We start from the raw sequence: 25,022 nt of genomic DNA on the forward strand, positions 1-25,022 counted from the left end.
TCATCACATCAATCACCTCAGCCGTGTCATACCATATAGTTCATCCCCCACTTTGTTTAATGTTCTCTTGACTTGCATATAAGCTCGGCTATAGCACTACATTTACTATAAGATCAAACACCAATAAACACGAATAATGAAGAGACAATAGATCCGTACAACACAGAGATTTAACGAGGTTCACAAACCAGGGTGGTGTGTTACGTCCTCTGGTGAAGAAGAAGATGATTCACTATGCAGAAGAGAAATTACACCCTAGCAGCGACGAGGAAAAACTCGCCCTGAAACCCTAGCTCGAAAAACCCCAAAATATAATGACTTTCTCAACAAGCAACAGTACATTATATATACTCTAAATCGCGGGTCGAACCATCAGGTCATGGTCGATCCTATCGGCCCAACCCCTCTGCTTCCATCACAGATCTCAGAAAATTTCCCACTCGGGTCGCCACCAAAATATGTCGGATCAGGTCAATCTTCAAAACGGGTTAAGAATCCGAGACAAACTTAACATTTACTATTCAAATAAATTCTAGAATATGGTGGATTATGGTGACATGATTGTTCGAGCCAGGGCTTTTGTGTCACTGCAATGAAATCTCCATATGTTTCAAACTATGTTTTCCTATTTTTTTTTATTATTTATTTTTTTTAATTTTTTTTTAAGCCTGAACATGTGGTATGATTGCCAAACAATCAACATCTAACAATGCGTAGTCTAGGGACTATCTAACCCAAGTCTATCCATTACCCAAATACTTCATAGGGGAAAAGGAAGTTTTTGCAACCCAATGTATCTCATTTCAATTATGGCAGTTGATATGTTGATCTTATGATAATTCATTTTATAGCCAGATGATAAGCTTATGGCTTTTCTATCTTTTTGGTTGTGTTTTAAACTTTTATATGGTCTTTGTCATTTTGAGTTTTTGCCTTATGTTGCATAGTTATGATGTTTTCATTTGGTGCTATTCCAACATAATGCAAGCCTGATCCAAATATTTGTCTTGTTTTGCTAGGAATTGAGGCGCTTGGATATTGGATGAATTTACTGGAGGTTTCTTTCTTTTTGGTTCAACGGCATATTTATTTTTCAGTATATATATAATCTCATAAAGTTGTTCGTCTTGTTGATTTTGTAGTTTTTTGTTCCTGCTGGATTCCCTGATCATACTCATAGAAGTTTAGGAATCTCCTCAATTGGTGTCATGAACCCTTTTATTAGGATTGCTTAATACATTTCTTCTCTACTTTTTCATCTTCAAATACTAATTTCATTTTCGTTTTTTCAGGTTTTGAGACCATCACATCCATGTTGGAGGTATGATTTCTAGGTTCCTAATTCTTATAAAAAAATTGTTTATGTTTATGAGAAATTGAATTGGTGGTAGTGGTTCTTGGATTGCAGGGAGCTTTCACTCATCAAGATTTTGGAGAAAATAAAATTGTTTATCTGGTTGGTTTTGCAGTTTATGTTCCTACCAGATTCTCTGATCATCCTCATAGAGGTTTAAGAATCTCCCAATTTGTATCATTTGTCCTTTTGTTTGAATTGATTGATACATTTGTTATCTACAACCTTTCATCTTTAATTACTAATTTCATTTTTGTTCTTTCAGGTTTTGAGACTGTCATATACATGTGGGGAGGTTTGATTTCTAGGTTCCTAATTCATTTTAAATGTTAAAAATAAATAATTGTTTGTGTGGAGTGGATTGTGAGTAACTGAATTACTTTCCTTTCCTTCTCATATTGATTTATAGGTTCCCAATTCAATCTGTTTTGAGGAAAAAAGGTTTCCTCTCTCTCTCTCTCTCTCTCTCTCTCTCTCTCTCTCTCAAACATCTTATGTCATCTTAATTCCCACCTCCTTTTGTTCTCTTCTTTAATTCTCTACTCACTTATTCTTTCTCTATTGAGAATCCATCAGACCCATCACTTAATGTTTAAGGTGTTATGAGTTTTTAGGAAGTGAGCTTAAGAGAAGCAAGTAATATAGAGGAAGAGAAGGGATCTAAACAGTTAGTTACACCTTAGGCATACTATATTATATTTTATCAAATAAAAGATAGTTTTAGTTAAGGTATCTCAATATAGATCTTTACCTTTATCCTTATATTACTGTAAATGTGCTCTGTTCATTCCTCATCTTTCAGTTATTAAGAACCTTGGACTATTTCCTATTAATGAGACTTTTCTCTGTTATTAGTAATCCACTATATTTTCTTAGTCCTCTTAAAAAAGTGGATCTTATATTCTCATAAAAATTAAAAGTTTATCTTCATTCTCAGTTCAAATTAATATCTAAACCAGAAGCTTAAGATGGATAGATTCTATGGGAGGGTAGTTTGGATAATCTTATCAACTCCTTGTCTAACAACTGTTGATGATACCTTGCTAAATGATGCCTAAACAAATGTTGGTAAAAATTTGTTCTGTTTCAAGAATTTTCAAAATCACATCTTTTTCTTTGTTTTCATTCCATGTTAGTTGCTAGCTAATGTATTCGTTCATTTGTTGCATATTAATGAAATTAAGTTAGTCTAAAAATGATATTCTGATTAAATGAGTTAGAGTCAGTCATAAGAGTAACTGCTTTTTTTTTTTGGGAAATATAAATTTCTCTTTTTGTTTTGCTAGAAAATTTCATAAACCTGGCAACAAAATTTAATAAAGTCTCCCCTCTCTGAACCAAGGTTTAAAATAACAAAATAATGGTGTGTGCAAATTACTCCCCCCCCCCCCCCCACCTCCAAACTAAATAAAAAAGAGCATCTTCTAGAGGTGTAGTGATAAAGGAATGATTTTTTGAGCCTTTCTTCTTTTTGACTGGTTCGGTATAGATTTTACTATTTGGGGAGGGATATGAACCTTCATCGTTGCCACTGGTGATGTAGACATTACCTAGATATAATAGTCTCATGGCTCTGTTCTATTCTTGAAGATGTTGGTGGGTAGATATGGAATTATGCAAAAGAATCTGGAGACATCCTTGAAGAATTACATATATAGCATATTCCTTCTATTTGAATGAGTGTTTGTAAAAGATCTATAAAGTAGCACTCTCTTCTATTTCAATTCATTGAGAAAATCTCTCATAATTTTTATCCTCATCCATGTCGGTAAATATTGGGATGGTGCAATCTTGGTTGCTCCCATGTGTATGGTTTGCTTCAATCTCATCATATTGCCTGTGTTTTCTCTTCTTTGAAGCTTCTCTGAGTTCTCCTCTGTATTATTTTTCTCCCTGATCTAGCATATAAAGTTAGTAATTGTACTTCTGTTTTAAATTTACCTACTTTGAGGCATTGCAGTTTCAATGTTTATTTTTTTCTGTTGGGACTGCTACTGGGTGCAAAAAATAAATATTTGTTGCCATGATTTCGTTACGACATTTTATGAGGAATGAAAAACATTTTTCGTTGATACATTTTTATTTAAATATATCCCAATGAATTCTAAACACATTACACTAATTTACACCCTATTTTTTAAAATTCAATTTCCTTAATATTGCTTATTGCTAAACAAATATTTAATCCAGTTTTAGATCCTCTTTGTGTTTATGTTGTGTTTGTGTGCTTTTACATGTAATCCTCTTTGCTCATTGTTTAAAATGTTTGGCCACACATGCATTTGCACGTGTATTTTTTTACTAGTGTATATATAAATATATATATATATATATATATTCTTCAGTAGAATACCGTTCTTCTAAGGCAATAATCTAGCTTTTCGACAACATTCTCAATCACATTTCAAAACAATACTGCTCAAATACGTATGTAATAGATTTGGATTTTTTCTGTGTTGTATTGTATGTTCATATTATGGCACATGAATTAGTTTTGGTGTATCAACATTAAATGGTATCTGTATTGGTTTTACATGTGAATTTATACAAGGCATGTGCTGCATGTATAGATTTTTTTGGTGAAGAGTACTGCATATTGTATGATTTAATAAATGGGCTCAAATTCAATGGTTTAGATTTAATGATTCTGATCTAACGGAAACTAAAAAGTGGCTGAAGGGATTCTTCCTTGACCATTCGGCAGAGTAAAACTCTGAGTCTTTCAATATTGCATTGCATTTCACTTCCAAGTTCCAGCCAAACTAGGACTTAGAAATTCTGTTTATTGACAACTTCCCCTGCTGCTGAACCCTAGTTTCATAATTGAATCCCAAAATGAAAACCCTTAAATTAACTTTTTCCTTCTTGGGAGGAAGGGTTAGGGGTGGTTGGGGGGAAAGGATGGTTCAGGAATTCATTATAAGACCGAGATGGCTGTCTCTGAGAAATGTAATTATATTATATATATTTGCATGCTTCCATTCAATAAGTCCAGCTGACAGACCAGGGAAACAAGATGTTCACATAAACAACAGACCATCCCACTGATTGTAGAATGAAACAGAAACACGGTGCCAAAACTGCAGTACTTGGATGCTCCTATACATTAACCGTCAGACAAGCCAAACTTCCCCAAAACATCAGTATTCTCCAACTCCTATAAGCCATCCTAGCCATTAGGTTATGGATCTTCTGAAAAGCACACAATCAGATGAAGCCCCCATGAAAGAAAATGCCTCCCAAATACGTCAAACTACAGCCATAAAACTTGAAGTAGTACAGGAACATGAAAAATGACAACATATCCATCTTCAAGCAACCGTTATCAAAGGCCAACCAACACGTCTTTCACTTCACGCAGGAAGGCAATGTAGGCCCGTGGCAAACAATTGCAACCACAACATATATAATGATCAAGAGGAGGATTATAAATGCAACCCTGTACAACAAAAACATAAAACAGTCAGCGAATCAAACAGGAAGCTACAAGATGTGGAGTAGAAAGGATTTAGTTCCACGATCCTGTTTCTAGATGTAACCAGACATGCGGAGAGGTGAAGAGAGAAAGAGATGCTTGCATCATAGCTGAAGATAACCAAATCATCGACCATGTTGTATAAAGTAAGATTCTATGAGAGGTAGTATCCTCCCCCCATGCAGGGGTACCTTTTTTTTTTTTTTCCTCCTTTCAATGGCAATGTGCCTGTAAAAGTGACAAGTGTACCTGATAGGTGGATATAATCTGGTCTGACACATCCAAATTTCTGAAAATAGAATGCCCTTGTTACCTAGGTATGATCTCCAAAACTTCTAGAACAAAGAGCACAAGATATTGGATGATTCTAACCCCTGGGAAAACTAAATAATCAGGAATCCAAGCAAACTCTTCCAAGGAGAATCTCATAAGATGGTTACCATCAACTTACACATCTGACCAGAACTCCTCTGTTGGGGGTTAAGACTAAAGAGGAGGAGGATGCTAAAAACACCACATTGCCAACCACATAGGCCCCACCTAAAGGGTAACAGCTATGGCTTTGTTGAAAAAGGAAAACAAACATTGGACTCTTGTGCTTCCACTTCTAAGGACTTAAGATGGACTAGTATAGTCCAAAAGATCATGATATTATGATTTTTGGTAACCCTTTTGTAGTTTGTGGGTCATTTAGATGTATAGCCCATAAACTTGACGTTGTATAACCCTTCTGACAGTTCCATAAACACCTCCAACACCACCACCACCCACCCAAAAAAACAAGTGAAACATATGCACAGGAATGTAGGAAGCTCCATGCCCAATCCAGTGGAGTGCATCGATACATGCAGACATTTATAAGTGTGTGTGCCCTAAAACAATGAAGATCAATATTTTGAGTTCAGTATACATACGTGAGCTTGACATTTCTCCACCACACAGAGTTCTTGAAACGGCGTGCTTGCTTTCTGAAACGAAATGTGTTTCCTTGCATATGAGCAGTCTTATCAACCAACAGTTCCAAGCGGTCTCCCCTTTCCAGGACTTTATCAATGTTCTCTATCATGACATTGCGCACCTATCAAATTATACAAACACTACTAATTCAGAAATTATATGCAAGAAGATAACAACACTGAAGATTATATCACCCCCACAAAATTGGAAATAGCTAGCAAAAATTTTTCCCCCAAGGATGATTGACATTCTGAGCCTTATTTTACATTAAAGGGTATACTGTCTTTTCCATTTGACTGCAATTCAAGCTCAACTATTAAATGATAACCATCATGAGAAGCAAATAAGGGCAGGATCAAATAAACTGACATAATGAATTGGTGGGGGGGGGGGGGAAGGTGGAAAGGATTAAGAGTTATTGCAGAGGGCCAACACGTACGGAAACTAGGACTACAAAAAAGAGAAAGAAGTTGTTTGAAGGCACGAAGCATTTGAAATGTATACCTGGCTCATTTCACCTTTCAACCTATTAATCCGATCTGCGTTAGGATCATTGGTATAGTAGTCCATTTGTTGGCTCAAAATTCTTGAGAATTCATCATTCATAGCATAAGCTTGAGCTGTATGAACAGCACGTCCATAAGTCTTTACAAATCTTTGATGAATATCTTCTAGAAATGCAAAAGGAATTCTTCCTGCATGAAAAGATTCAACAAATTAAGGCAAACACCATATATCATAAACTGACAGCATAACTAAAATTGCAATTCAGCTGCTAGAGTCAACAGAAGGAGAATTTGTAACAACATGAGAAAGAAGCAAGTCACATGCAATTTTCCTGCAACAAAAAAGAATGTATATTTCCACTCTCTAGTCATGAATCATGGTCATGGGGATCTCATACAGAAGTTTAAAGGAGGTAATCATTAAAAGTGTACACCTTTGTAAATGTATACTTTTTTTTTTTTTAAATTCGGAATTGCTAGAAATTTTTAATTACACTTTTGGCAAAGTTATTCCAACAAACGGAGTGGCAAAGCTTCTTGATTCCACTCTAACTATAAAAAAGGAGGAAGAGAAGGAAACAGAAAACATTGGTGCCGAGGATCAAAATAAGATACAGTTTGGGATCAGCCCCAATATGACTGAAGGTCACCCTTTCCAGAGGAGGGTTGGGAGTTGGGACCGAGGATCAGCTGCATTGATACTAGAGATACAGACATTGGGAGAACCCAACCCGATAAACCAACTTACAAAGTAAAGGAAACCAAGATCACATCAACCCACATCAAATCCCTTTCGAAACCGATGTGGGATCAACCCCATATGACTGATATGAGAAAGTAAGATTGTTTGTTCCCCGGATTGTAGAGATTGATCATTAAACATTAGAAAAAGGGGGGGGGGGGGGAAGATATGAAAGCGAAGCGATGAAACAGAGAAGAAGAAGAAGCTTACTTCCGGCGGTATCGTCCGCCATGCACAAAACGGTAAGCCCATCGGTCCTCTTGACATGAAAAATATAGCGATCTTGAGAATAGGAAACATGGCTGTCGTTGTTGCCAGGAATCTTCTCCAGTATTTGCCGAGCGATCGCGCTTGCATTCGTTGACGTTGTACTGAACTCAGCCAAAACCACAGATCCTCGCGCAACCAGCGCATACAAGATCGTCATTGCCCTCCCTTCTCTCTGCTAATCAACAATCGATGATCAAAGTAACCCCCCCCCCCCCAAAAAAAAATCTCCTCTTCAACCAATCGATGGAGATCGATCCCCTTATGTTATTTGCCTGAATCCCCAAAATTCAGACCGGGAATCAAAAATTCTGTTAGGGTTTGAATTTGGCGGAATTGCTATGATTTCGTACCAGATTTGAGTCCTTTTCGAACATGGAAAAGTGGTTTTATGCTATAGAAGGCGCAATAGAGATATATAAGCTTAGCTGGATTTATTGTTATTTTTATTTTTTTTTTATTGTATTATTGACCACCAAAATATAACTTTCTTCTTGTCCGATTTCCGTTACCTCCGCAACTGTATATGAAAAGCACAACGCGGAAGCATTACTGACAATGACAGTTGTCATGCCCTGATCGAACAATTGAGATTGAGAGTTGAGACAATGTGGGGTCACCTTTTTTCTAATGGATGGATGGATGGAGCTGACCTGAGCTGAGTTACTCAGATCCATGATAGAAGCTGGGTGTCATAGTCCTTAGGTGTTGTTTGGAATGAATGAATGAACTAAAAAAAAATGTGATTTGTTAATAGTCCCTTAAATTAACTTAGGGACCATTTCAAATCATAGTTTGAGAGATAAGAATAGAATCAGTTGTAGTTTAATTGGAATTGGTAAGACCAGTCAAGATTTTGTAGTGCAACCCTCTTTTGAATCACCATGTTTGATCTTCCTTTTTTTTTTAGTTATAAGGCAAAATAACAGAAATTAATGAAATTTACCTTTTATAACAAAATCCTCAAGTCCATTGAATAAAAAATCACATAATTTCATAAGATCTTAGTTTTTTCTTTTTGATTTCAACTTCTAGTGTTTCGCTGATTCGAGGCCAATTTCGATAGAATCAAAATTGATGGAAATCAATCTCATCTCACAGTAGGTGTCATCTTGGGATAAGATAAATTATGGAATTTATTATGATTTTTATTTTTTTCAACTTTTAAGACCATATGATATGTAGTTTTTTTATAGATCTTATTTTGACTTTATTTTTTTCTTAGTATTAATATACATTTAAAAAGTAAAAGGATATGAAAAACATATTATTAATTAATAATTTATAGCCAAGCAACATGAATAATGTAGATAACTGCAACAATCACACCATGCCAGAGTAAAGCCAGTAATAAGAATATTAATACTTAACAGATAGATACCTACTTATTAATTCTTCCCTGATGATGATCAGCATGCAAGACTCTCCAATGAAATAAAGGCATAATGTGTGACATCTTGGGAATATGATTCTGATTGTATGAAACCTAACCCAAACTAGAAAAAATGATTTTACCTTTTAGAAGGGAAAAAGGAGAGTCAACAAATAGTTACAGAGGTGTCAAGTTAAAATTATGAATGTAGATGATACAGATTGAATTCGGATTGAATGTGATCGGATCTAGATATTTCTTGGTCAGTTATGGATATCTCTAAAAGAATATGGTTGTAGATCGAATTCAGATTTTTTAACCATCTATTTACTCTTTGACTTGTGTAATCCCGACCTTCCTCTCCCCAATAAATACAACTTGCTCTTAATCCATCTTTCTAACTTATCTTGACACATTTCCTCATTCTCTAGAACTTGTCTAAACTCAATAATCCTAAAAATCATGAATTGATTATTTAATCGGACTAGATAATTATTTTTTGAATATTTAGGACTTTTAGTCCGGATACCCTTTGACAGGATATGGATACCCTTAAACAAATACGGATGCGTGTGCAGATTTGAACTCGAATTTTGACTATCCATTTACATCTCTTGTTAAAATCCATCTCCACACACACACACACACACACACACAAAAAAAAACCTAACCCACCTCCCCCTCCTGGCTACCTTTCTTAATAGAGGTGGGGGAGATCACGCATATGCTATAATTTAAGTAGTAATCACAGTTTTCACTCATTGGCATTATTATTTTCCATAGGCAAAGCATCTATTTTGATTTTTGAGGTTGTGGGTCAGCTTGTAGTCTTATTTGTTATGGTTGGAGGTTTCCTTTTAAATTGAAAACAACTTTTGTTACCTTGTCATTTAGCCCTTTACTTTTATTAATACTCCATTCCCTTGTTCTCATGCTTTTGTTTTTGCCAATTATATTATAAGCTTTCTTCCCTCACTTTCGTTTAAATTTGAAAGGTATCAATCTATGCATTTCTAGTTTGAAATTCAAAAGAGCCTTCAAGAATCCAGTGCCAGCAGAATCTATTATAATGATCAACCATTAGGGCCCGTTGATGGAAAAACCCTAGCCTAGTCCAGCCTCAAAGAGTTTATGGTTGGTATTTTTCACAAGACATAGTTCTCCTAAAGCCACGTTGAAGGAGGAATTCTCTCACCAATGGCATTAATGGGGATAGAATGAGTGTCATAATCAATTGAGGGGTATTTCAAACCTTCAACAACTATGAACGAGTAAATACATAGAATCTCACCCCCTTCAAATTTGACGGCACTTAAGGTCAAGAGTTGGAGTTTTGGGACCCAAATCCTTCTCCATTTCCAATTACACGATTGATTAAGGAGATCTGAGGTGAAACACACTGATTTTTATCGCCGTGAAAGATATTAATAGATACAACCTAAGGCGGTTCAATAATCCTAACCTCCAAGAAAGTGTCATGGCCAAGTTTTGAAACCTCAGACCTGATTGTGGGTATTTTTGTTAACTGAAACTTTGATTAAGTAGTTTTGTAAAACCAAACCTAGTTTTGGGTATTTTTTAAAAACTGAAACTTTAAGTGGGTAATTTGTTAAGGAAACACAAAAATGGATAATCATGTAATTTTTCCATAAACCAAAACTAAAATGTTCAAGCAAAACAATTCCTCCATGTCATTTTTTTCCCCATCGGTTTAAAACAAAATTAAAATATGAATGAAGCTAAACCATACAGATCTGACAGGAAAGGAACTCCTAAGGAGGCTTGAGGTATCAGCTGAAACTGAGAGCACTGCTTTTGTAGTACATTACAATGGGTACACCCTATTTGTGAACATTGCATAAGATACCTATGTTGGCAGTTGCAAAAACCTGAACTCGTTAGCTCAAGTCCACCAATGATGAAAGGTTGACAGGAAAATTTTATAAGATAGTTATAAGACCAACAATGATTTATGTAGGTGAATATTTCGTGGTGAGTAAACAATATATAAATAAATTTAGTGTAGCAAAATTAAGCATGTTGAAATGGATGAGTGCTAAACCAGAAATGATAAAACAAGGAATGAAAAAAAAAAAAAAATAGAGCTAATTAAGAGTAGCTCCTATACATGATAAGCTTAGAAAAAGTAATTTGAGGTGGCATAGATATGTACAACGGAAACCTTACAATGCATTGATAAGGAATAATATGACTTTAGGAGAAGTGAGGAACATAGCTTAGGATTGATAACTAGTATGGCTTTGAATAGAGTTGATTGGCGGAACGAGATCCCTCCAGCTGACCCCATTTAGTTGGGATATGGATGAATTGAGTCAAGCCGTGATAAGTTAATTGTCCTAAATTTGGATAATTTTATAAACAAATTATGCATCCATGTTAACTCCAAAGATCTAAATATAACTTGGGGGAACTGTTGAGCTGATGGTAGAGCAGTCTCCCCGATAGTCAAACTGATCATAGAGCACCATTGTCTTGACTCTGTTAAGGGTGCATCAGGCTTCTTGATGCTGTTTGTCAAAAGAGAAGGGATGGCAATCCAACTAACAAGGAACTAATCCCTATTAACCAACTTAATTTCTCATGCATTTGTAAGCATTTTTTCCCGCATTCTCATGTATTTTGTCGTATAAGCCTTCCCCAAAAAAAAGGGCAACCCAGTGCACGAGGCTCCTACTACTGCAGGGTCTAAGAGGGGCAAATGCATGCAGCCTTAACCATCTGCCTCGCGAGAGAGACTATTTCCAAATTTCAAACTTGTGATCAACATGTTGCAATAGTGCAACTTAAACATTGCGTCATGGATCCTGCAGTAAAATGCCTGCCCCAAACTTCTACCAAATATAAAAGCCTCCCCCAACCAAAAACCACTGTGGGGGGGGGGGGTTTGAGAATTTAATTTTCTATGGCCAAGGCAGAAGATTGCTGAGAATTGATCAGCTATTCTGATTCAATACAAGCAAGATTAGGTCAAACACTTCAAATATACTCAACTAAGACTCCCCAATTATTTTTGGAATTAGCAGCATGAAACCAGTCCCACCCTTAAAGTCATAGTTGCTATAAACTTATAAGAACTTATGTCCATTTTTTTGCCGTTGGAAAGACAGTTCCTGTATGTGATGAGATTTTGTTGTTGAGAAATCCAGATTGTACCAAAAATTAAGAAAAAAAAAATTAGCAACACCTACATTGACAAAAGGAAATAACAATTGATCTTGTACATGAATAAGAAAAGCCAATAACAATTGGCTTTATATACCACACAAGAAGTAAGAAAAGCAAAACAGACCAACTTGATTCATGTTCATACAGCGTGTCAAACTTGTACAGTAGACTTCAGTTGTGTCTGGGGAAGGATGAAACCAGCTCTTCTCTCCTCGAATGAGTATTCGATCTCTTCAGGCTTCTCTCCCATGGTATTAGCTCCAAAAAGGACAGAGGATGGAACTGGAGTCATGGCAGTCTGCATGGGTACAGGCACGGTTGAAGGGGTAGCAGGGACTGAAACTGGTATTGCCTTGGGGGTCCTGTTCTCCTCTTCATCGGGAAGAGGAGCCAACTTGGATGCTGTGGTAGTTGCCATGTTGTTACTAGGAAATACTTTCTGTACTTTGTTCATGTCTTCCATCAAGTTCGGAGTGTTGGCCTCAGAGACAAGAGAGAAGGGCTTCCGCAACAAGGAATCAACATCACCAGCATTTGCAGCATCCACAGAATGCAGTTTCACTGAGAGACCAGCACTATCCAAGCCTCTCCGACCTGCATAAATTTTAAAATTTATGCTACATAGAACATATATATTGAGGACAACTTCAAAGTACACACCAAGTATGTAAAAGTTTATAAAGGAAACAGCATGGGGAAATGAATAAAATGTAGGCAAAGCTGCAAAACCTTCATCTAGTTGGTGGTTGGGTGAGTCATTTTGCAATAGACCCCTCTTGACTGTGCGTGATTGAGGAGTAGCTTTTGTGGAATTAAGTGGATCAGATTTAGGAGTTTGCAGCATCACTCCACCAAGGGAAAGCCTTTTGCTTCCTGGACCACCATTTGAAGTTCTCGGCACCTTTTTTCCACTCGGGGGCTTTGAAGGGCTTGGTCTTGACCCAAAAAGCACTTCCTGCTCTGCTATTAACTGTTCCTGAAGTTTCTTTTGATCCTGCAATGGTTGATTTAGTTACATATGTCATAAATCATGCATGCTTTAACGGAGATTGATTCTAGATCAGAGTGCATACTCGCTGCCTTTGGCGTTCTTGTTCCTTCTCTTGCCTTAAAATACTGTACTCTTCCAGCATAGCAAGAAGCCGAATCTGTACAGCAATAATTAATAGGAGTTCAACATGTGCATAAATCGAATGAAAAAGGATTCTAGGAGAGATGCCCAGTTGGAAAAACCATAATCATTTTAAACTAGACAGTATATAGTCAAACACTGCTAATATCAATTCAAATTTTTGACTTGTCAGACTTAAATGAGATGTTCAAAACCTTTGACAGATTGAAAGGAGAGTGCTTACACCATCGTATTTGAATTCCACGCCTCTTTCTTTCTCCCATGACATGGTTTTTGATGCCAATGCATCCACCATTGCTGGTCCAACACCAAGCAAATCAAGAAATTTAGGAAATTGATTACACCCAAATAAATCACAATGACAAGCCATTGAAAGGTCAAAACCAGCCTTAAATAATGTCCTTGATAATCATGTCAGATTTTTAAACACTGTACCATGACATTAGGAACTATATTAAGACTTAAGTCCAATTGGTGGTGTCACAAAGACATTGACTAACCAAAGACCTCTCCGTGCCAGTATAACAATGCAGGATGTAATATATGAACCTGGAAGTTTGTTCACTGTAGAACGAGCTTTTTCAGCACGCTTCAGCATGAGATGGGCACCTCTACCAGCATTATAGCGATTTTCATCCTGAAACAACCATCATCGTATGAAAAAAATGAAGCCATGAACAAGGAAAAAATGAAATAACAGTTCTCCCGAAAGACCACAATTTCCTACCATGTTGTACTCCTCAAGCCAGCACTCCTCCTCACATGCAGCTGACCATTTTTCAACCTTTTCAAGTATTTCTTTCCTGCTAAATGCTTCCTCTTTGGCTTTTGCAATTTGAAGCTCAATTTGTTCCAAGACAGTAGCAGGATCCACAGCACCTGCATGAGAAGAAACAGCTTTATTACTGAACAATAAAGAGAATAGTACTTCTAGAGAATAGTACTTCTATTGTTCTGTAAGAATATGGAACTCTTAAAAAAATGATATATACTCAGTTTTTCTGACCTGATTCAATAGCTTCAATTGCGTATTCCATTGCACTATCTGCCTCTGCTACCATGCGTGTCCGCCGCCAAATCTCCTCTAACTCTGATCTCTTCTTCAGAACAAGCTCTTTCATCTTGGCTGCTTTTAGTTCTTCAAGTCTAGATACTTCTGCCCCAACCTGCATAATAAATTCATTTGCGATTTGAGCTTACTTGATGGAAAGAAACCATGATGTAACTCTTTTTATACGTGTCCAACGCCAAACCTATAAGTGGCCATTCGGTTTATAATTATACACTTACATAATTAATATAGTCCTCAGAGAGTATGTTGGGTTCTGTTACTTCATGTTCTGAAGCAGCTATGTTACAGGTGACATTCTGAAACATCTGCTGCTCCTCAATTGGTGTATCCATTAAATTCCACAGTTCCAACATTGCAGTTGCCAGATCTTGAAGCTGCCACAGCTTGAAAGGTTAGTACGACTGACAGAAAAAGGTTTAATGACAAAGAACATGAATACAATATTCACACTTCAAATACCTACTTTCTGCATTCTCTCTATCTTGACCTTTCGCAGTGTTTGAATTGCAGCAGCCAACCTCTCAATTGTATTGTCACTTATGTTCATTGTTCCCTCAGAATCATCCAAACTGGGGTGGATCTCATTAACTGTGTGCTTGAAATCTATGCCAAGAACTAAGCATAGATTGCTCAGTGTGTTAAGGTGGTCTTGAACCTGTTTCAGACGTTCTCCCTGCACATGAATATAAACAAAATTAGATCAGTTTGTAACACGTACTAAGGCTTGAAGACATATGGGTTGAAAAGTCAAACCTTGTCCTTTTGAAGTGCCTGCCGCTGCATGTTCAACTCTTCAAGCTTTCGTAAGGACATATCAGTTTCATCCACCACAATATTGGATGAGTTATGTTTTGTGGGTCCACAGATCTCATTTGAGATCTTTTGCATTTGCTGAAGAACGTCAATAAATTGGTTCCTTCTCTCACATTTCCTCTTTCTCATCTCCTCCAGTTCTCGAAGAATGGCCATAAGCTCTTCTTTTAAACTTCCAGCCTTCTGATCACACTGAAGACACAAACCAAGTAAACAAATGACTTGATTAAAGATTGACTAGCTGACAAATGGTCAGAAACGGGATTGCATTAGTCAGAACATGAAGTTAGTAGCAAATTGAATCGACCATCTCTTTCAACCTGGCAAACTATTTGCAAAATTGTCTGAGAGACCAACCTGCCGGATATGCACTGGACGGTCACCAATTGCTGAGCAGATGCTTGCAAGCTCTGCCTCAGAATCTGCAATTGTTTGCCGTAGCTGGGCCCTACACCGATTTGCCTGATCCACCTTCCTTCTGTATACCTCCAGACACTCTTCTTCCAATTCTAATAGCATTCTATCCCTTTCACCATCAGACTCGCCAACTTCATCCCATATAATCTGAATTCAACATAAAAATCAGAAAGGCTTGCCACCAATGCAGCTGGTTTGTATTATAACTGAAACATATCTGGTTTATCTTGAAACAACTGTTTCTAACAAGAAGGGAAGAGATCTCAGAGAACAAATGCAGTATTGTAAGATGTGGAATTGTTCTTTGTACAGAAGTTTCAAGGAAAACCTTAAGTTCATAAAGAAGAGATCCACAACTTGTTTCCATTTGCGAAAACTGATCATCTTGGAGACCAGACATGTTGAAGCAAATATTTCTCTCTGCAGAAGACAATCATTTCAGTAGGACAGTCAGAGACAGAAATTAAACAATCAACTGCCCCAAAAGTCAAAGTTGTTAACGATAAAAGCCTTTGGAACAGAAAAACAGATTTTGACCATTTGGATAATGACTACAACCAGAAAATCAGATCAGAAATTTAAAAAGCAAGTAAAGAGCGAAAATAAAAATTCTATATAAAATGTGAGGATATAAAACAAGGCTGTATTTCAGTAGGAGATTGGCTACTATTTTTTTTACCAGTGTTTGATTAATAGGAAAATAAACTTAATCAGTATTACATACATTCATTTTTTACATTTTTTGGTGGCTACTTAAAGTCCATTCAAGTTATCAATGGCAAGGATTCTTCATTGCAATTGCCTAATTGGCCATACACCAAAAATATAAGAAAATAAAGCAAATAAAGTAAAACAAAACAAAAGTGATAATCCTAGCATGTAGACCACAGGAAATTTAAGAATTGAGAGAGGAATCAACACATATGGCCTCTAAATATCACAATTATCACATTATCAACTAATATATTTAGTCACTGAAACATTTATTTTATTTTACTTTGCATAAGGATTTGTACTAGTTGATCTTTTCCTACTAGTTTTCGTGTAGTCCTCTATTAAAAGAGGAGAACTGAACGTAATGCTGATTCAGAGGGGTTGGCAGGTGAATTCTAGCCCTACCCTAAAAAAATTCAACTAGTCGTATATTAAGCATAGCAATTATACCGAATGGTTAGTCTAATTTTTATTCAACCCTATAGAATAAGAAAATAATTACAAAGGCTCATTTTTGTTTCTATAATGGTTGTTGGTCACTTTCTATCTTAGGTACTTTAGTTGCTTGAAATATTATCATTTAAGTTTTAAAACCTCAGGAATAGAAATAATGAGAAAAACTCTACCCTGGCCTTTTTACTAGCATGCCCATTCCATGTAGAACTTGATAAGTAAGGATTTTCCATATATATGTACATCTAACTTGACATGATTGCAGAAAGCACTTCTCTTCATTCAATAAGCTGAAGCATCCACTATGGGATTCTGCACTTTGTTGCCCTTCCTTCCACTAAATATTTCTCAAGTCCTTTTTCTTTGAGAGAGATGTTGAATTACTCTAGTTGTGCGAAGCAGAAGGCTATCTAGATACTTCAAAGTAGGTTCCTTGTCTATGTCAAATACTTTATCCCTTTTTGTTGTTTCTTTCTTCTCTTTTAATGACATACTTTGGATAACACAGGAGGAAGATATATATATATATATATATATATATTTTTAACCTCACCAGCTCATGCAAGTTAATGACTTCTTTGGGTCTTGGGCTTACAAGAAATTATATTTCCCCTCACTGTTCAACTCTGAACTTTTGTTCCTCATCTCCCCTTTTCTTGGATTTCAGAACCAAATAGCAAGTACGTTTTCTTACTTATCACTTCTAGTAAAGCAAGTTCCCTCTTTTCTAGAATTAAGAAACACTTAATCAAGAAAGAAGAACAGATCTTTCACGTTTCTATAATTACCCCCTTGCTAAACGTACAAAAATTTAGGGTATTAAGCTGGAATCTCAAACATCAAATCTAAGTCCCACAGTCGAATTTCGTACCATCAAATTGTGAAAATTAAATATAAAAAACAAACTGAACAGAAAATACGATTTCCCAGAGCAAGGAAACCAAATGTACACACAAAAATTTCAGAAAAAAAGATAAATAGAAAGGCATACAAGAACAATTCAAAAAACTGAAAAAGTGACCGAAGCACACACCTGATCGGACAACAAACTAATGTTGTTTCTATTGTTTACTGATGCGAAAGCTCCGACGGAGAATGAGTTGCCCGACGGAGCGATCGAGGTTTATTGAGAGGATGCTTGTAGATTTCAGGTTTTTTTCTCGAAGTTTTGGATGGATTGATCAAGTGTACCAAAGATAGAGAGGGAGAGGAGGGACGGGGAACGGAAAGAGCCTTGGGAAGCGGAGAGAGAGAGAGACAGAGAGAAGTAGCCGTTAGAGATTTAGAATAGACGTTTAGGAGTGATTTTAGGTATATCTTATTGATCAAGGCATTCAGGCTCGCAGAATAATTTGAATTTCAGAAGTAACGGGTCTTACTCGCCCCGTCAAGATTTTAAAACTCGGCGATCAAACGCGGGATCGGTCTTGAGTCATGATCAACACGGATCCGGATCCGGATCCGGATCTGGGTTGGATGAATTTATTATTATTTTTAAATCAGTGTATATTACCTTTTTAACCTTAGGTCGTACCAATCCATCGGTATCAAATCGGTCAAGACTCAGGATGACTGATATCAATTTGACCTGTGCAATTTTGACTCAAGATTGTAATTCGAGCTCATAGGTATAAGACATGGGTCACTTTCATGGTTCTAAGTATTGGCATTAGATCAACATATCAGGCGATCTGTATCAGTTTGGTCAGTCTTCAACCCTAACATCTGGTTGATAGTATATCAGTTGAACGGTACAGATCAGAGATCAAAAGTGGTAAAAAAAAAAAATCTGTTTTTTAGAAAATTCAAGGATATTTCTGATCAGAACAAATGATCCGATATCAATCCATTTCTATACCATGCACTAAACCATTGTCACTAAAACAAAACAAGTATCCCAACTTAATGGGGTCGACCACATAGATTCAAGAGAAGATAAGGAAAAGGAGAAGGAAAAGGAGAAGGAAAAGTAAAATTTATAGGAAACAAAATACTAAGTACATTAACGAAATAGGGCACAAATAAAGGGGATCCAATACCTAGATCTTAGCCCTCCAATCTACTCTATTTGCTACCATACTTAGGACAATCCCTAATTTGTGCAAGTCTTTCCTCATTACCTCTCTTATTGTCATTTTTTGCCTCTTTCTAGGTCTTTTGGATCTTTTATCTAGATCAGGTCACTCTTCCTTACAAGTTGCATCCAAAGCTTTCTTTGAATATGACCATACCATCTCAAACGACTTTTTCGAAGCTTCTCATGAATTCCTTACCTTATCCCTCCTAGTTTTCCCACACATACATCTTAAAATTCTCATTTCTGCTACACATAGTTTATTAATGTCGCTTCTTAATTGCCCAACATTCTACCCCATATATTATAGCAAGTCGCACAATTGTTCGATGTCTTTTAAGTTTTACTGGAACTCGTCGATCACACAAAACTCCAGACGCACACATCCACCTTGTTCATTCTACTTTAATTTTATATAATACATCATCCTCTATATTACATTCTTTATTAATTATAGAACCCAAATATCCAAAATTGTCACTTTGCACTAACTCTCTTCCTTCAATAGCTATTGTGTCATTATCTATCATATTGTGACTAAAGTTACACCTCATATACTATGTTTTTATTCTACTTATCTTAAAGCCTCTTGATTCAATGGCAGATCTCCGTCACTCCAGTTTAGCATTGAGACCAATTTTTTTGTCATCCAATAAAATAATATCATCAGCAAAAAGCATACACCATGGAACCTCTCCTATATGTTCATTTCAGTTCACCTGCATGACAAGAGAATGACATTTGGAAGCCTCACTAACAAACTGCATGATTCCCCATCTATCAATTGATTAGAGCTAAATCAAGTTGTGCACATGGAATAAAAAGAAAAAAATGAAAAATGAGGGAAAAAAATATGGGCAGTCCAAAATACAATGCATAATAAAATACAAAGTCGAAATATGATTGAATATTTGCACAAAATTTGATATGTGACTAATGTATGAAGGACCTTACCTATCCATAAGGTTGAAAACTATCACATCATTAGCCAATGGTTAAAATTAATTAGACTTTGTTTATACCCATGGCAACAACAGTCCATGCTGCGACATCTTTGCTTTCAATTTATTTTATTATTTGATGGAAAACAAATAATTAGTTAAAAAAATTTACGGAAGTTCGCATCACATCCGTCTAAAGATTAACCTACTATTGTCTAACCTTTCCATCCCCAACTTGTATATACATTATATTGTACCTTCACATTGATATATGGGGAATTGACTCACTCCCCCACACTTCGCCTATATTTACTAAAATTCTCCGACCTTTTACTTGTTTTCTAATACTCCCCAGCTTTTAGACTTTTACATCTCTTTCTCCCCTGTTATTTCTAAATACCCAGTTTATCCCTCCTTTTCACTTATAACCTATTAAAAAAAATAAATTTTAAATTGATTGGCTCAAATTGATTAGGAATGAAAATCAAAACTTCACATGGGTCCCATTCCTCCATTAGAGGGTGGCAAGTTCCCATAAATTTAAATCTATTTTCACTATGGAAGGATTAAGTGGTCTGTATCAGTATTAGTTGAGAACGATACTTTATCAAAAAAAATTTAATTTTTTGAATCCCTAAAACCATGTGTTGCAATGCTAATGTAACATCAAAATTCGATATCAATTACTAAACTCGTGATGATGGATAAAACAAAATAAATAAATAAACAATAACCTTGATGATGGATAAGACCAAAAAAAAAATAATAATAATAATAATAATAGAAAAATATCTTTAAGTGATTCAATATCAATGCATTTAAAAAAATTCAAAAATAAAAAAAATAACAATATGGGAGCCGAGGAGGAGTTTGAGTTTCAACAAAAAAAAAACAATATTTAAATGAAGTAATAATAGAAGGACAAAGCCGATTGACTGTTTTCTTAGATTAGTAAAAGCATATTTTGAACCAAAAAATTTGAAAAAATAAATTAATATGTTTTAAGTGAAAAGGAGGAGTAATCTAGGTATTTAAAAAGAAGATGGGAGAAAGAAATATAAAATTCCAAAAGCAGAGGAGTTTTAGTAAATATAGGCCAAGTGTAAATGAGTGATAGTAAATTCCCCTTGATATATTTTTTTTGTATTTTTTATTTTAATAATGACGGGTATCAGGCATTCGGCCTAAATAGTCCTGCAACCCATACTGATCCCACGATCACATGGACTGGGTTATACTAGGATTGAATGAAAACCATTCAACTTTCATCGGAAACAATAAAGAGCACTAAACACCCCATTTATGTGGCACTAGAAAGGTAAGAAGTTGAACCATATCCTTCAAGCATGTCCACACCTCTAAAGTTTCATGATCCATTGATGTTGCTCCCTGGATCCCTTGGAGCAGTCTTTTGGCTTCGACTTCCACCCTGCTTCCTGCCACACACCATGACCTAGTCTAAACAAAATTTGATATTCCAAAAAATTATCTTATTTTTTGTATTCAATTCTTGTCAAGACTTTATGGAAAAAATAAGTATCAAGAACAAAAAAAATTTCCATCGGTGTTACATACATTCGGTCGGTGACAATTCCATTGACTGATTAGACATAACTTGCTTCAAAAATAGGATTTCAATGATGAATAAGAGACTATTTTCCTTGGATGGATGCCAAGAAACAAAGGAAGACATTTTAAAACTCCAACAACTAGGGAGAGTAATAATAAACCCATATCGATCTAGAGGCGTGTTTACCAAAAGAAAAAAAAAATTCCCAAGGAAAGCTATATATCCCTTATGATCTGTTTATGATCCTCTATGACCTGTTTGGTTGTTAAATTTGATGTTACGTACCAAACAGATAATATATCTTGAGTTCATCATGATCATGCACACATTACCCATAGTTTCAAGATGAACAAGTGGGGCCATGGAAAAGGAGATGAACAAATGGGGCCATGAGAAAGGTGAAAGAAGGTGGGAAAGGAATATTAGAGAGAGGGACTTGGAACTTGGAGGGACCCATAGACTCGACGCCCAATCAACATCAATTCATCAGATTTACAGGGAAAGCACATTCACGGGATCCACAAAATTCCAAACCCTTCCAGCCTAAAGAGATGATCACATAAAAAAGATAAATATGTATATATATATATATATAATAAACCCTTATAATTCACGGACTCACCACCTACAACAAGAAAGAGAGAGAGAGAGAGGATAGATATGTAGGGACGTGGAGGTCCTCCATGCATGAGAAAGAGGTACCCTCTCTCTCTCTCTCTCTCTCTCTCTCTCTCTCTCTCTCTCTCTCTCTCTCTCTCTCTCTCTCTCTCCTAAGTCCTAATATACAACCCATGCAACCCCTCACATGCTGCCCTTGCTGTCATCTTTCATTAAACACGCCCTTATCAGTCATGATCACATTATTCTGTCTACTGTTCCTCTTGCCTAGCAGCCCACAACCTCTCTCTCTCTCTCTCTCTCTCACATGCTACCTTTTTTTCCTTCTCATTTTATGTTGAAATAATATTCAACATGATAAAGAAAAAAGACGGTAGAGTGAAACAATAATAATTAATTTGAAAAAAGGAAGGAAATTTTTTTCATTGGGTATTTGATTCGAGGTAAATTAAAGAGGGGCTCTCTTGAGGGGGAGGGGAGAAGATTTTTCTTCTCATTTATACATTTCCACTCATAACCATACCAACCTTAAAAAATGAAGCTTTTTGAAAAACATATATATGTACAAATGGGCCTTCTTTGTTTATCGATTTTCATCTCTCCCTCCATGATAGGTAAAATATTTATTAGTCAGAAGAATTGTATTAATTATACTCTTACAAAAAATTAAATTCATGGTTAATATAGTTAATTTCTATTTCAACATGTATTAGTAATTTTAAGTAAGCAATTAATAGGTACATGATTAATTTGCACTAATTAAGGCTTTGAAGATAGATTAATATTCATGTTGATGGGTGGGTCCATACCTCTTTAATACCCCCACAAAAAAACAAAAGAAATTTCAAATTGATGGCAACCTCTTGGATGTGAGTGTGACATGATCCGGAAAGGCATATATAGAATCTAAAGGTCGAAAGATGTCAACAAGATAGCATGAACATCTTCATTGCTAAAATGATACATCAAAAGGGATGGTTGAAACTTAGGGATAAGTTCTGGGAATATCCAGCTGAGAATTCCTTCAACATTCCATCAACAACTTGAGCTAGATAGAAGAATTGGGTATAATATCTCTAGGGTGCATATTTTTTTTTTTTTTTATTTGTAACCTTTTTTCTGAATCCTCTTTCTCTTGTAATCAAAAGTTCTTTAATTTGGATAACAGTGGGTTTCAAAATAATTTACAACGGTGTTACTATTACATCATTTTCAAGAACCAATTGCATCCACGTTTTTTTGAATACACATGCATATGAATGGAACGTACTTGCCTACATGTGTCTATGTCTATAGACAGTATGTTTGGAAAGACCCTACTATCGTAGGCTAAAGATGATGTGTGCATCCTCTCATTGGCCCACGTGCTTTCGTGTACCTACACCAGCATGATAGTGTACATATATATATATATATGATACCTACACCAACATGATAGTGTACATATATATACATATATATATATATATATATTTGTTTGATAAATATAAATCCATTCAAGAGCGAGCAAATTAAGATCATAGTTGAATTACATGACTCTATCAAACACATAATGGAAGTAGGACAAATTAAACCAAAAGCATCCTGCTTTTAGACTTTTATATCTCTTTCTCCCTGCTCTTTTTAAATAACCAGATTACCCCTCCTTTTCACTTGTAACTTATTAAACATTTTTCAAATTGATTAGCTCAAATTGATTAGGAATGAAAATCAATATTTTACATGGGTCTCATTCCTCCATTAGAGGGTGGCGAGTGCCCATAAATTTAAATATCTTTTCAATGTGGAAAGTCCGTATCGGTATTGGTTGAGAATGATACAGATCAATACTTTTATCAATTTTTTTATAATATTTTTAATCTCTAAAACCATGTGTGGATTACGGAGAATGTAACATTAAATTCAATACCAATCCGAATTAATATCAATTGAGACAGATACCAATCCAATACTGATAAAAAAATAGATTACTAAACTCATGCTAATGGATGAGATAAATAAATAAATAATAACCTTGATGATAGATGAGACCAAAAGATATATATATATATATATATATATCTTTAAGTGTCTCAATACTAATGCATTTAAAAAATAAAATAAAAATAGAAAAAAATAATAATAAAAGGCATGTTGAGAACCAAAAAAAGCATGTTTTCTTAGATTAGTAAAAGCATGTTTTGAACAAAAAAAAAAGTTGAAAAAAAGTTTAATAGGTTACAAGTGAAAAGGAGGGGTAATCTGAGTATTTAAAAAGAGGAGGGGAGAAAGACATGTAGTATCAGAAAAAAAAAAAGTAAGAAATAAGGGAGTTTTCATAAATCCAAGCCAAGTGCAGGGAGTGATAGTAAATTCCCCTTATATGATATATTTTATCCTCATTGAAAAAAAAAAAATATTATACATATAGACTTACCAAAAAGGACTTGAGAAATTTTATTTATTTTTGTAATGAGAAAGTTGATTGACACCCTTACAGTAAATCTGATTAAAATTTGTCTTGGGGCATCAGGAAATCCCCAGTAGTACTATGGAGATAAGTAAAAATTGGGTGAAAATTTTGAGGTTGACAACTCATAGATATATGTCTACCACTTGAAAGAGGGATGATGTGGTGATTCTGATTACAGTGATGTGGTGATTCTGATTACAGTCATATATATTTATATATATATATATATATATGAAATGATCTAAATAGTGTTAAATTTTAAATTCAAATTCAACCATATATTTTGTAATCTATCTACGCACTCTCTTGTATGCCATTCATCAACTCCCCAGATGGAAACAAAACTCAACCCTCCTTCGGGGTGTGGATCCACCTCAGCTGGGATGCAGGATCCACACCCATTGGGGGTGTGAGATCCATCCCCAAAGGTCCCCACATGGGGAGCGGATCGATCCAAACTTCCTGATGTGCACCGCCTTGATTGACCTGGATTCTTCAATACTTTGTTTTGCACTGTAGGCAAACTTGTGAAATTGATTGGACCTGCAGTGGGGTACGTACTTGGGTAGATCTACCCACCGTTTTTGCATGCCCATGGGTTACAGCTAGTCCACAAAAACCGCTTCTGAAAATAGGTTAAAATCATATCATACAACTGATTGGCATAGTAAACCAGATTTCTCTGAGGTCAACATATTTCCATTCTTCCATGCTCGCCAACTACTGATTATCATTAGCGAACATCACTTAAAAAAATCCTCTATTAACTGCATGTTGGAGTTCTCCCAACCGTTGGATTCTCTTATTCATCCTTTATGTAGAATTAGGTGATCATTTTCTCCGCTTCTTTAAAAAGCATGCCTTTTGGAAACAGCTGCTAAATTAAATTTCTCACCAAAAGATAAAA

The 25,022-nt window shown here is 35.7% G+C and overlaps 2 protein-coding genes across 2 annotated transcripts; both read right to left on the reverse strand.

Annotated features, from left to right (window-relative positions):
* Nucleotides 1-4,293: 4,293 nt before the first annotated feature.
* On the reverse strand, nt 4,294-7,684 carry LOC122075730 (vesicle-associated membrane protein 711). Its single transcript, XM_042640872.1, has 4 exons — nt 7,245-7,684; nt 6,291-6,481; nt 5,744-5,907; nt 4,294-4,793 (listed from the first exon to the last, which is right to left on the reverse strand). Exons 1-4 carry the CDS (start codon nt 7,459-7,461, stop codon nt 4,703-4,705), a joined length of 663 nt encoding a protein of 220 aa, XP_042496806.1. The 5' UTR covers nt 7,462-7,684; the 3' UTR covers nt 4,294-4,702.
* Nucleotides 7,685-11,853: 4,169 nt separating this feature from the next.
* On the reverse strand, nt 11,854-17,753 carry LOC122075737 (65-kDa microtubule-associated protein 3-like). The gene is made up of 13 exons (XM_042640878.1): nt 17,494-17,753; nt 15,622-15,713; nt 15,234-15,440; nt 14,817-15,068; nt 14,527-14,736; nt 14,282-14,437; nt 13,998-14,157; nt 13,719-13,870; nt 13,541-13,628; nt 13,215-13,288; nt 12,933-13,007; nt 12,589-12,853; nt 11,854-12,453 (listed from the first exon to the last, which is right to left on the reverse strand). Exons 2-13 carry the CDS (start codon nt 15,691-15,693, stop codon nt 12,011-12,013), a joined length of 2,154 nt encoding a protein of 717 aa, XP_042496812.1. The 5' UTR covers nt 15,694-15,713; nt 17,494-17,753; the 3' UTR covers nt 11,854-12,010.
* Between the last annotated feature and the right edge of the window lie 7,269 nt (nt 17,754-25,022).

The sequence above is a fragment of the Macadamia integrifolia genome, chromosome 4 (genome assembly GCF_013358625.1).
Source record: "Macadamia integrifolia cultivar HAES 741 chromosome 4, SCU_Mint_v3, whole genome shotgun sequence".
Classification (NCBI taxonomy): Eukaryota; Viridiplantae; Streptophyta; class Magnoliopsida; order Proteales; family Proteaceae; genus Macadamia; species Macadamia integrifolia.